The 13,578-nt window shown below is 47.6% G+C and overlaps 1 protein-coding gene and 1 long non-coding RNA gene across 5 annotated transcripts in view; both read right to left on the bottom strand.

The window, feature by feature from the left end:
• Nucleotides 1-5,602, bottom strand: part of SMAD3 (SMAD family member 3) — a 67,652-nt gene extending 62,050 nt beyond the window's left edge. The window contains exon 1 of one of the 3 annotated variants that reach the window (XM_077185723.1): nt 4,958-5,602. In XM_077185723.1, coding sequence (XP_077041838.1) covers nt 4,958-5,163 — 206 coding nt within the window. In that variant the 5' untranslated portion in view covers nt 5,164-5,602. Of the gene's footprint in view, nt 1-2,701; nt 2,781-4,957 lie in introns of those variants that run through there. The other 2 variants (XM_054641965.2, XM_077185724.1) reach the window with 2 other exon arrangements.
• A 17-nt stretch (nt 5,603-5,619) lies between these two features.
• Nucleotides 5,620-13,578, bottom strand: LOC143695188 (uncharacterized). Of its 2 annotated transcripts, none has more exons than XR_013184209.1 (3): nt 13,485-13,578; nt 8,922-9,037; nt 5,620-6,210 (listed from the first exon to the last, which is right to left on the bottom strand). It is a non-coding gene; the product is annotated as an uncharacterized LOC143695188 (long non-coding RNA). The 2 variants fall into 2 exon arrangements; XR_013184208.1 differs by lacking the exon at nt 5,620-6,210 and adding an exon at nt 7,599-7,662.

The raw sequence follows: 13,578 nt of genomic DNA on the forward strand, positions 1-13,578 counted from the left end.
CATCGTGTGCAATACAACAACTCCACACACATCACCCAGGCTGATGTCAGAGGGAGGAACAAGTGCAAGGGGGGGAGAAACACTTGGAGGGGCTGCAGGGAGCAGAAATCTATAGCCAGAGAGGGGAGGTTGGCCTGAGATGAGATGAGATGGGCACTGATGGACAAGCAGGACTGCAGGCAGAAAGTCAGGGAATCACACAGAAAAAGCTGAGCTGGACAGGATCCACAAGGATCACAGAGTCCAGCTCCTGGCCCTGCACAGGACATGCCAAGAGTCACACCCTGTGCCCAAGAGCAGGGCCCAAACGCTCCTGTCAGGCTCGGGCCCATGCGCACTCAGTGCACCTTCCCCTGCAGAGCTGACCTGCCTGTCCCAGAGGCCAGCACAGCCGGGCTGATGAGGGCACTGCAGCAGCACAAAGGTCGGGCGGGGCTGTAAACCCTGCCCATAGAGCTCGGGCAGGACAGAGGTCACTGACACGGGTCTGCAGCAGGAAAATCCCCGGCAGGATGGAGCTGAGCAGGGGGATGGCAGCCAGGGGTGTTTGCACACAGGGACTGGGCTGTAACCACCCTGCACACCGGGACTCAGCCCTGCAGGCACTCCCAGACAAGCCATGAAATATTAAAGCTCCTCACACTCAGGGACAGAGAACTGAAAACAAGGTAGCTTGAAACTGCATTGAAAAATAAGTAAATTTCACATGGACACACAAAGCTGTGACTGGTCCTTGCTGGTTACTGCATCAGGTGGGCAGCCCCAAAAGAAGTGTGGAGTCACAGAAGATCCCCAGCTGGAAGGGACCCACAAGGAGCAAGTCCCAAAATCACACCATGATGTGAAACCACAACATCCTTCAGGGTCTTGCAGACAGCTCTGCCACTTCACATCCTCACAGCTTTCCTATTTTTCTGGTATCACCTCAAACCTGAGAACATGATCAAGTCCTGTAAATATTGTGTGGTCAACTACCACACAGCCGAAGCTGTGCTCACACCCAAGATGTTTCTGAATTATTTATGTTCCCTCTCTATTATCCTTATTCATTAAGTTCCTTGTGTATTATCCCCGGTTTTCCCCACCAAAATGTAAATAATTTAAGGAACACCTTGTTCAGTGGCTTTTAAGAAGCAAATGTGCCATGTTTCCATTTTAATTGGTACATTCTGCCCTAATCAGATGAGTTCCACAAGAAATAACACCCACCTTCTCTTCAAAACTGTTTTCTAAATTAAAAAAAAAAAAAAATACAACCCACCACTTAAAATAAGGTGTTCCTTACATACAGGAATCCTGGCTCCCCTAAAACCACTGGTGATACCAAAACAAATAAATACAGTAATGAGTTCAAAAGAAAAATGTGCATATGAAAATATATTACAAAACGTCAGGAGATTTATGTCTTTGTGTGTGTAGCACCACTAAAGCTCCTGAAACAAAGCATTTACTATCTCATAAAGCAAGACTACAGATACTGCACAGCTTGTAGAAATTACTGAGTGCCCATCACATGGTCTGGTTTCTGTAGATCAGACCCTAAAAATGTTGAGTTGAACACTCATCACACTTCATTTCCAGGGCAAATGCTGCTGGTTTCTCAGGTGCACAAGAGAACACCTCTTGTGCCTCTCTTCGGCTCAGAACAGTGCTAGAAACTCAGGGTTTTCGGGTTTGTATGAATGTCAGCTGTAGGGGCCATTCTTACCGCATGTTTGGGTCTCAGAAGAGAACAGAGGCACCAGCTGGAGCAGATCATTGCCTGCTCACAGAGCAAAGCAGAGAAGCCACAAACACCCAGCTGCCTGTGCTGGGTAGGTGTTAATGGCACACTTGTGCCCAGCTTGGTCTGAAAAGTGATAAAAATGCTCATCCTGAAAGCTGGGCTTTCAAGATAAGCAACTGTGACAAAGGATGCATTTTAATGGGCAGAAGAATGTGTGCTCTCAACTTTTATCACCCAATACTTTGGGAGGAAAAAAACCTTTCTGCCAGGGAGAGCCAGGACTCACTAGGTGAGCTCTGACACCAAAGGGCACCAGCTCAGGGCACAGAGGTTTAAAGAAAGGTCCTGCTGGGGCAGGATGGGCTTGGGCAGCTGAGCCCAGAGGAGGAAGGAGGGAAGGAAGAGCCTCTAAAGGAGCTCTCCTGTGCAGCAGCAGCAGCACCAGAAACCGTCAGATGGTCTGAGAGCAGAGTTTTGCAGGTGGAAATGACTTTCTCCTCTCCAGCAGTGAAAACAAGAAGGAAAAATCCTTCTTGCCAGGAGAGTCACACTGAAATCCCTGAAGGCCTCTCCAGCCTTTTGCTGTCTGCCACAGGTTCTCCCAACAGAAAACCTGGGGTGTCTGTCACACCTCAGAAATGGAGCACTTGCAGAAGTAACACATGCTGAGCAAATACACAAGCAAATAAACTAATCCCTGTTTACTAATCTGTCAGGAGATAGCAGGCAGTACATGCTTCCAGATCCCAGCAGATAAACATGACAGCAGGAATACATTTGTTATTCTAATTCCTCAGCCATACAACAAAACAAATATTTTTTTTCCTGTCCTTTCTTCAAACAATCCCACCTGATCAGCCCAGGAATTTGCTGCGTAGCCCTCATTCCCACAAGCAATGTTTCTGCAAAGCTCGAGCCCTTTTCCATGTGAAACTTGCTCTGTCTCATGGATACAATAGCTAATTTTGGACTTACCCTGCTCCTGCTGGGCCAGAGTCATCACTGGCATGGCTCCACTGTAATTCAGTCTACTGATGCATTACAGACAATGCACAACATGAGCTAATCCTTAATGATGCTTTTCCCCCTTTCCCCCCTCCCCAACATATTATTTGAGTAAATAGTAAAATGACATACGTTAAAATTATTAAATGAAAATAACAAACAGCAAGCTAAAACCAGGCTAAAATCGTCTTGCAAACACTAATTTCAGATGACACAGTAATCAGATTCACAGATACATTAGGACAAGCAGTGCAGCCCAGAGGAAAAGGCACAGCTCTTAAAGTCACAAGGCCTGGTCAGAGCTGCAGCTCTGCACTGACTTCAGAGAGATCTTTCTGTGTTCCACTCCCCAACCTCTGACACACAGATATGAACATCTCCGTGCAGAAAACCGAACCACGGCCGTTTCTAAACAATAAAAAAGCAGACATGAAGTTGTGTTTAAAACAAATGCCAAGGTCCAAGGGGCTCCCACCAAAACAGGCTGATGCCTCCCCCACACCGAGCTTTGAGATCTGCAGGATCCAGGCTCAGTGTCATAAATGAACATCAAATGTTTTAATTTCTGCACAGATTTTCTTTAACAGAGGAGGAACAGCCAGGACAATCTCTGAAGGTGAGTATTCATGACTTGTGATTTATGTTTGTGTTGTTATTTATTTTCAACCTGTACTTCTTTTTTTAAATAAAGCATTGTGTTTGGCCTAACTCTTTTCTTCCTTTAAATTATAAAATAGCAAATCTTTCCTTATCTAAACCCCCTTGTTAGGAGTCACAGAAGTTCCAGGGGCCTTCATGCTGTGCTCCCTAACGGGTCAGCATCAGCCAGACACAATACCCAGGTCACAGCAGCAGGGCTGCTACAGCAATTTTCTTCTTTTGAAATGGTAAATATTTCAGGGAAGTGCTTTAAACAGTGAATTATGTACGTGGAAAGCAAGCTGCTTACCAAGAACTTTAAAAATATAGGTTTTAAGGCGTTTGTATTGCGTGGCGGCTCTACAGGTTTTGATTTCTGCTCCAAGTAGAAGCCGGAGCAACTCTAACAAAGGCTGAGAGCTCTCATTTGCATTACTGGCCAAAATCTTAGCCACAGTCATTCAGCACCAAAAAGATAAGGAGGCTTTATTTTTCCTTTTAAAAAAACACTGCAGTTGTTGGAAGAAAATTTTAGGAGCTCCAAACATCCACATTTCTAAGCTACTTGCTTCACTTTTTCATGCAACAGATGCTGCTTTGTATCAGCTCCTGCATATTAAATCATTCTGACAACCAAGAAAGCATACATTTGTTTGTGCCAGGGAGAAGCATGAATACACACACACACACAGATATCTTCTCACGCAGAAGCACACAATTATGCAGCATTCAAATATTTGGAATGAACTTTGGCCTTTGCTTAAATAAAAAAAAAAAGTACTCTGAAACAACAATCAGGAACAGACCCAGCAGTCATCTGGCTGAGCTCACAGAAATCAACAATCTGCAGCAATAAAACACCACTTGTGGGCAGCCATTTGAAAGTTACTTGGAAAATTATTCTTAGGTGGGATAGTTTTATACACGTCTTTTATGATTTATGATGGCCCTGCGGATCGAGTTCAGAATGCAGACTAAAAATAAAATCTATGTTCATTCAAAAAATGGAGGAAAAAATCAGTTGTATTCACCCTCACATGTGTGGGGTGTTTTTTGCACTCCAAACGACCTCCTTCAGCTCTGCCATTTGCATTCCCGATTTAAAAAGTAACTCGAAAACATCAGCAGAGCAGGGCTCTAAATCACCCCTTCAGAGGAGTAATAAGGAAGAAGCCAAACAACCCAAACAAAACCGTTTTCCTGACGCACTAATCACAAGAAAATCGTAATGCAACAGCACTTGAGAACACGCTGAAACTTCTGACAATGAGAGCACCCTCAGTGAGTGGAACTGATCCGCAGCGCTTCCAACTTTTTTTTCTTTTTTATGATCTCGGCTCGAGGCATGTTTTCTCTCTCGTTACTAGAGAGTAATTCAATTCTGTAGCCGGTTACGGGGTTTTTCTTAACTAGACAAGGAGCAGGCAGAGAGGACCAACACCGCAGCGAGTGCGGCACGGCCGGGACGCCAAACGAGCCCTGTCCCGGCCGTGCCGGAGCTCGGGGGTCCCTGAGGGTCCCTGCGGGTCCCGCTGCTCCCCCGCACCCCGCAGGACCCCGGGGGCCGCGCCCTCCGCACCCCGGTACCTGGGGATGGTGATGCACTTGGTGTTGATGTTCTGCGTGGTGATCGCCTTCTCCAGCTCGTCCAGCTGCCCCGTCTTCTTCAGCTTTTTCACCAGGCTCTTCACCGCCTTCTCGCACCATTTCTCCTCCTGCCCGTTCTGCTCGCCTTTCTTCCAGCCCAGGAGCCGCTTGACGATGGGAGGAGTGAAGGGCAGGATGGAGGACATGCTGGCTGTGCCGGCAGCGCCCGCCGCCGGCTCCGCGCTCTGCCCGCCGCCCCCCGCGCTCTGCCCGCCGCCGCCTCACACCGCGCGGCCCTGCCCGGCCCGGCCCGGCCGCTCCCCGCCCGCCGCTGCCTCAGCGCCGCGGGCCCGCGGCTCCAAACTTTGCCCGGAGTTCGCCGCCTCTCCCCGGCGGCGGCGGCGGCAGCTCCCTCCTCCTCCCCCTCCTGCCCCGCTCTGTGTGCGCGGAGAGGCGCCCACTCCAGCTCATTCCCAGTCTGTCTCTCATGCAAATTGCCTGCTGGCCGCCCCGGCCCGGCTTCCACCCCCTCCTTCCCTCCCAAACACGCCGCCGAGGGAGGGAGGGAGAGAGGGAGGGAGGATGGAAGGAGGGCGGGGAGGCGGCCGGCCCGCCGGGAACTCCGCGCCTCAATCGCCGCCCGCGGAGGCCCCGGCTCCCCGAGAGGGATCGCGCTCCGCGGGGCCCACGGCGAGGGCAGAAACGCCCAGGAGCAGGACAGGGAGAAGTGCCCGGACAAACCGCACCGAGGGCAGGCAGGAAGAGAAACACAAGTGTAAAGCCCCACAAGTGTAAAGCCCGCTCAGTGAGGGGAAGGGGACAAGAGGGTCCACAGCGTGGCTGCAACCCCTGCCACGGGCGTTTCGTCCATTCCCACACTGATACCTGAACGCAGCTTGGCCAGCCGTTCTCAGACAATCAGCTGCTTTTTGTTCCAACCCCTTTAATTTACTATTCCATTCCCTCATCTTTCCACCCCGAGCAACAGGTACCCGAATAATTTTTGCCCTGTATCAGACAAAAAGGACACCCTTGGAGGTGTTTACCACCGGAGCTGGTCAGAAATTCTCAGACGGAATATTTTTGTCAGAGGACGGCAGTTTGTTCACATCTAGGTGTTTTGTAGAGATGCTTCGGTTTGGGCTGACTCAGGGTGGCATCCAGGTACATTTCCAGTTTCTAACTTTCCATCACTGGGCAGACTGGGCTGTCACACTCCCCGGTCTCAAGCATGCCGAAAGGCTGCCCAGGTCCTAAAAAAACATATAATTATAAACTTTGGCTCCTCAAATCAGCAGATCTCTGTTAAACTACCCCAAAATGGTGCTGAGCAAGGAGTCTCAGAGGCACCTGGTGACTCTGCAGGTGCCCCCAACCAGGCCGGTTCCTTCTATCAGCTCCAGCTGCATCTCATCTCCCTGCAGCAGCTGCCCAGGAGCAACAGGGTGAAAGTTTTGAGGGACTTGGCTCCCAAATTCTGAGTTTTCAAGCTGAGATATGCTTCCCAGTTTTCTCCATCCTCTCAGAAGGGACGGCGGCGAGCCCCAATTTGGGAAGCCTGCGGGGCAGCTCGGCAGCTGCCAGACCCGCGGGTTCTTGCCCACCCTCATTCCCATCCTGCGGGATCCCGAGTAACCCGGGGGAGACTCCTCGAAAGCAGCATCCCAAAGCTCCCGGTGCCTGTGGATTTGGAGCAGCCAGCATCCACATGGCCTCATGCAACTCAGGAACCCATGGCATCAGACAGTGGCTGAGCTCTGAGGCAACTCCTTGGCTTTTCACAGCCACTTCAAACACAGGCTTTTATTCCAAATTGACAGCACCGATTTTTGAAATATTAATATTGGATACAATTAAATATGTCTTTTTTTTTTTTCCTTCGGCATTCTCATATTATTCCCCAACATGCATTCCCTGAGTGTCTTGAATTTTGGAGGCTCACCACTAAAATTTTGGACTGTTGCCCTGACCCAGTTTTTGGCTGCTTTGGTTGGGATGCCTGAAGTACAAAGATGTGGAACCCCTGTAGATGATGATCCCAATATTGTTTGAGGAAATATCTCCTCAATACCTCTAAAGCACTGCAAAAAAAATTACTGATACTATTTACAACAACTAAAAGCAGAATGCCTCAATTACTGACTTGCTAGTGCTGTTGACTTGCTGTATATTTGTGTTTTTCTGAAAAGGCCAAGTTTTTTGATAGTTTGTGATTATTTAAGGGTCTGAACTCTGATTTAAAAGTTGTTCACAACTCTAGAAAATGGCTTGAATATGTGAACCAAGTGAAACACAGATGGGGAAGTCAAATAAATTTTTTAAAATGCAGAAATACATTCTTACTACATTTTGAAATGGGGTGAAGTTAAATAATCTTTTTCTGTTTTCTCAATTCTTGGCCCGGCACATTTTGCAAGCCCAGAGGCTGAAGGACCTGCCTCAGACCTCTAAGTCCATATTACATCAGGGTGATCTCAGAACAGATTTCTGTTCTGGGGAACAGCATTTCTTTCTGGCTGTTTTGGATAGAAAACCACGGGCACCATTCCATGCTTTTTTCATCCAGAAAGATTTTGTCAATACTCAAATCTCATCTCTATACTCACAATTCATGCTGTGACCTTGGTTCAGCAAAGATTCTAGAATTTTCTGTCCATGTTCATGGGCTGATCTTCACTCCTCACAGTCATATCACAAGTCATGGTCTGGGTACATTTGAATAAGGGGAAGGAGAGGAAGAGCTGAGTGGTTTGCTCGTGCTTGTACAGTGATTTAGTGGCAAAAGGGTGAAGATAATTTGCTAAACACTAAACCAAACTGGGTCTTTTGCTTACAACCTCTAAATGAGGTGCAGGCAGCTAAACCACTGATCTAAACTCTGGGCCACAGCAGCACTGAAAACACTCCTGAAAACAAACAAACAGTTGGGCTTGGGATGTGGGCTACATTTTTAAACTCAAGGCCATGACATTTAATGGAACAGCTTGTGTGCTTGCTGGGGTTACCTGTCAGAAAGAACTGTTCTATGAAAATATAACTTTCTGAACCCCTAGACAGTAATCCTTTATTTCTGAGAGTTTTGGACACTCTCATAGTGGAAAAATTAACAGGAAAAGCAGGACCGTCCCAATTCTGCGTGGTCTGGATCCGATTGCTGGTTTACAAAATGTCTGACGTCTTGGAAGCCACCACTAGGCAGGAGAAGTTTATGCTTCTTTTTGTGATTGTGCTCATTTTTTGTGGAACAATTTGTTCTTTACTTTTAAAAAGTCATTATCTTTGCTTGTATTTGGAATTGTAGAGGTTCAGGGCCACAGTCTGCTCTTACTGAGAAATAAAGATATATGTCGTCTGCAATAATGTGAGGAAACCAAACACTTCAAGAATAAAACCCAAACCTTTTTACAGCTATTTTGCATTTTTTAACCTTTTACTAATACACTAACACCTTAAAATTACTGAAAAATAGTATCTGCATGCCTTGGGTTTTGATATGATTAATGAATAGGACCAGGATTAAAATTCTCCTTTCACAAAGAGAAAAATCAGGCTCTGCTTTAGGAACAATATAAAATTAGCATGAGAAACAAGAAGGTGTTCACTGGAGCTCAGCTGTGCGTGTATGTACTTTTATCAAAAATATTTTTAACGGCTTCAGAGACTGAAGAATTGTTCTGTGCTTTGCTCCATGTTCCCTTTGCATCCTTTGAGTAGCAAGAAGGGATTTTTGTGGCAGACAGGAAGATGTTCAGGGCGAGCTGGGACAGGCAGGATGGAGGCAGCGTGGCCAGAGCACGCTGTTCCCTGCCTGGGCTCGGGCTCTGAGGGAGCCTGCTGCCTGCTCCAACAGCTCCCAACGTGCCACTGTGGCTGGGCTGAAAAAAGGGAGTGGTTGAGAAGCAGCTTCTGAGGTGCTGCCCCCATTTCTACCTCACTGGCTGAAATATTAAATGTAATTTCCTACCTGTACATGGAATTTTACAATTCCCAGGTGGACAAGCTGGGAAGCTCACAGCAGACAGGGTGGTGGCCTCGACTCCTCTTGTCCAGTGTTCTCCATGAAGGGTGAGATGGGCAGCACTGAAAATGAGGAGTTTGAAATTGGGTTATCTTCATTGCTTACCTTGTAAACAAGGGCTGTGACATTTAACTTGGAACCTCTGTCACGTATAATGTGCATAAACAAGGGAAAGTGTGGGAGCTTTCCCTGGTGAAGGTAATGTATATATATATCTATATGTGTAGAACAGCATTTATATGCAAGCAAACCTATCTTAATCACTCAGAACAAACCTACAGGAAAATAGTTTCTGGCGTGAGTCATGAAAAAAGCGAGGCCTTTCTAAGTTAATGTCTTCAGCAGTAATGTCAGCTCTGTGAAATACACAGCTCAGTCAAATCCTTGCAGGGTACCACAGCTATTCTTCTCTGCAGATGAGAAAACACGCACACACAATAAAAAGTTGTTTTATTGGAAATTCCTATTGCTTCATACACACAAGCCAATTCACCTGCATGTTCCAAGAGGCTCAGTGGTGCAAAAAGCACACAACCACTTCTATTAAGCCAGAATCCTTTGTTACCACGGCAGCACTTCTTGCCTAAGGAAAAAATACAAGGCAGCAGCACGTCCAGAGTGATCCTTCTAAAACACTCTCACAGTTCCTGGCAGTTATTTGTGTAGGCGCTCCTGAACTGGAGCTGACCTCCCTGGAGAGCCATGGACAGGCCATTCCTGCACTCCTAAACCTCTCTGCTTCTGATTTTCATCTCTGAGTAGCCTTCCCATGGCCCATCTGGGGCACAGGACAGAGCTGCTCTGAAGAAGAACTGAAATTATCCACTGCAAATAACAATTCCCTCCTTATTTCCTTCATTAACTGTACAGGTCTCGGCAGAGAGAGAAAGGGCAGCGTTGAGGCTGGGGCAGGTGAGAGATTTCCCAGGAAATGTGAGTTTTCCCCCATGTCTCAGTGAGATGTGAGGCAGCCTGGGCCTCGGGGGGTGTTTGTGGTGAGCTGGGGGGCCCTGGCTGCTCCCCTGGGGTTGGGGCTGCTCGGGGCACTCGCAGCTGCACGGGAAGCGGCCAAGCTCTGCTTCACTGGCATGGCACATGCTGCTGGGCAGGGCTCAGCCCCCTCACAAACACCTTCAGCAGGTACAGAGGGAATCCCAGCTCTGCTTCACTGGCATGGCACATGCTGCTGGGCAGGGCTCAGCCCCCTCACAAACACCTTCAGCAGGTACAGAGGGAATCCCAGCTCTGCTTCACTGGCATGGCACATGCTGCTGGGCAGGGCTCAGCCCCCTCACAAACACCTTCAGAAGGTACAGAGGGAATCCCAGCTCTGCTTCACTGGCATGGCACATGCTGCTGGGCAGGGCTCAGCCCCCTCACAAACACCTTCAGAAGGTACAGAGGGAATCCCAGCTCTGCTTCACTGGCATGGCACATGCTGCTGGGCAGGGCTCAGCCCCCTCACAAACACCTTCAGAAGGTACAGAGGGAATCCCAGCTCTGCTTCACTGGCATGGCACATGCTGCTGGGCAGGGCTCAGCCCCCTCACAAACCCCTTCAGAAGGTACAGAGGGAATCCCAGCTCTGCTTCACTGGCATGGCACATGCTGCTGGGCAGGGCTCAGCCCACCTGGCAAACCCTTATGGGACACCCTGCAGGGCTCAGCCCTCCTCACAAACCCCTCCAGAGGGAATCCCACTTCTGCTTTTCCCTCCTATTTTGGAGGCTTGGCTTTGAAATCTGACAATCACTAACACAGCACATCCTGTGGGAGGGCCCCTCAGACCCCCTCACAAACACCTTCAGAGGGTGCAGAGGGAATCCCAGCTCTGCTTCACTAACTCAGCCCATCCTGCTGGGTAGGGCCACACAGCTCTCCTGACAAACCCCTTATGGCACATCCCTCCAGGCAGGGCCCCTCCTCACAAACACCTTCATAGAGAATCCCAGCTCTGCTTTTCCCTCCTCTTTTCAGAGGCTTGGCTTTGAAATCTTAATAGGCCCTTACATGGGGACTCCTGGCACGGTTTACAAGTGTCCAATGTGTGAAGGGAGACAGAAGGTGATAGTCTGGAGGACAGTTCCTTGTTTGGTTTTGGAGTGTCATGAGAGAAAATAAAACATCTTGATGAGGACAATCCAGCTTCTTTCCTGCATGGCTGTCAGAGCACAGGAAAGGGACACGCAGGGACACAAAAGCCTCTTGAGGCTGAGCCCTCTCCTGAACCACAATCACTGGGATAAGGCCTGATCTAATCTTTCCAAATGTGCTAATAGCCTGAAATTAATATGCTTTTAATTAGGCTGGAGATAAAACTGTCACTAGGGTGGCCACCCAGTGGGATGTGCTGATATCCTGAGGGATGCAGTGGAGGATTTTCAGCACCTGGGTGTGAGGAGGCAGCACCTGCAAGCTCAGCCCTGCCCAGACTTTGCATACAAGGAGCTGCTGTCAGGCTGCTCTCAGTGTGACTGCACACAGACACAAACATGGCCCTGTCCCACTCTGGCAACCTGGAATTTCATGGGGTTTAATATGGCTAAGAAATAAAATCCATATTCTCAGTTTTAGGGACAGTTCTTCTCGTGACATGTGTCCCTCCCCTGGTTGCTGGAGGGAGTGTGGTGCTGGTGAGATTCCCCTGTCTGCTGTAGTACAAAAAGCACCAAAAGCTGCAGTCAGGAAAAAAGAGAGGAATAGGCCAGGCCCCAAAACCAGAGGCTCATTACAGGTAACACAAAAACTCCAGCTCCAGCCACAAACATTTACTTGAGATTCCTTTCCCGTGTCCATATACGACTGTCTGTCCTTTCTGAATTCCTTGCTGTGTCTGCACCCTTTTTCTTTGCCAGGGCACATCTGTTAAAGTCTTTGGTTTGGTTTTGAAATGGGCATTTTCGATCCAGCTGAACTTTAAAAAAGCTCCTGAGCAAAGGCTTTGAAGGAGTAAATATAAATACATTATTTTTATGAATAAGCTCCTGTTTTCACATGTTCCACTTGCAATGGCTTCTTGTCCACAACTGCTGGCATGTCTGGCCCTCTGCAGAAGGAATCCTCTTCTGGAGGAACACACTTTTCCTTGTGCACAAGGGATATTCTCAGGGAACATTTTAATGAAAAAATTCACCTGTATTGAAGGGGTCAGTCCCACCAGTCTGGGGAAACAGAAACCAGCCTGGCCAAACTGACCCCCCAGCACTGCAGGGAGATCCTGATCAGGTTCAAATTCTAGGCCTGACTTGGTTTGGGCCAAGACTTGTGCAGAACCTGGGCAGAGCTTGCGGCTGCTCACAACATCCATCCATGCACACAGCAGGGAGTAAATCCTTTGGATCCCAGCCCTACCTCACCCAAGTCAAGTGGGAGGTGACTAATTGCTATTACTATAGAGTTTACTCAGTAGTTTTTATGTGGTGGTAGCTCCCCTACATTAAAACCAACAGTTAAAGGCCACTTCTTCATTTTTGAGGTTTACTTAATTAAGTTACCCTTTCTCTCTTTTCTTTTTTTCTTCAATTCTTTTAACTTAAAATGCATTGAAGGCCTCACAAAGGGACTGTCATTTTCATTTAAACCAAGGACAGTGTTTAAGGCAGCAGCAAGGAGTGGCATGGAATTATTTGCCCATGAATAATATGTTAATATTTATACATAGCTTGGTTAGATAAGGGAAATAACTTGAAGATCTGTGGGAGAAGCTCTGCATGGCCATGCTCTGTGGAGCAATGTTTCCAGCTCCCTGTAGAATCCCAAGTGTTGATTTTGCCTCCTGACAGTTTAATGTGTAACCCAAGAAAGTGCATTCTTCAAGATTGAAAAGGGGGAAATCAAAGCACCCCAATCTGCCTGCTCTTCCCTTCCAGGGGTTTCACTGCATTTTGAACAGAGCACAGTCCCTTTACTGTTGGGATCCTCAAACACAGCTGAACTGGAGAGAGTCCACAAGCTGTGCATGCAAACATAAAAAAAACCTTGGGTTTATTTTTTTCTTTTGAGTCCTTACTATTCCAAAAATGCAGCTTTGCCTTTTCATAACATTTTCATAAAGCTCAAGTCCCACTTGGGCAGTAGAAATGGCACAAATGGGAAGAGAATGACAAGGAAATGTTCTGTATGTGTAAGAGGAGGGATGTTTACTCCTTGTTTATTTGTTCTGGGGGGAAATAAAGTGCTTTGTGTGAAGGCTCTTTGCAAGAGAGGCTGAAATGCTCTCTGGGCCCTGTAAAAGCATTGCCAAGTTTGTCAGCAGAGGGGAAAGAAATCTGGGCAGGCTGCCCTAAATTAAAACTAAACTTAAATCAAATTCACTTTAAATACACAGAGTAGTCCTTGCTATGGGGGCTAAAGGCAGAATTACCAACTCAAACACTGAAAACTCCTGAGTGAAACCTGTTCAAATAGGTCTGGAATTTAGCAAATAAATTAAAATAAGAATAAGAATAATAATAATGTTGTTCCCTTCCTTCAGCTTTTGCTGGGAGTCAAAGGGGTCATGTTTCCTACCTTGTCTTGGCCCAGGTAAGAGATGAGGTGAGGTGAGGTGAAGTTCTGATGCAATTCTGTCCTTCTGGGAGTTAAGGATTTAAGGAACATCACC

The sequence above is a fragment of the Agelaius phoeniceus genome, chromosome 13 (genome assembly GCF_051311805.1).
Source record: "Agelaius phoeniceus isolate bAgePho1 chromosome 13, bAgePho1.hap1, whole genome shotgun sequence".
NCBI lineage: Eukaryota > Metazoa > Chordata > Aves > Passeriformes > Icteridae > Agelaius > Agelaius phoeniceus.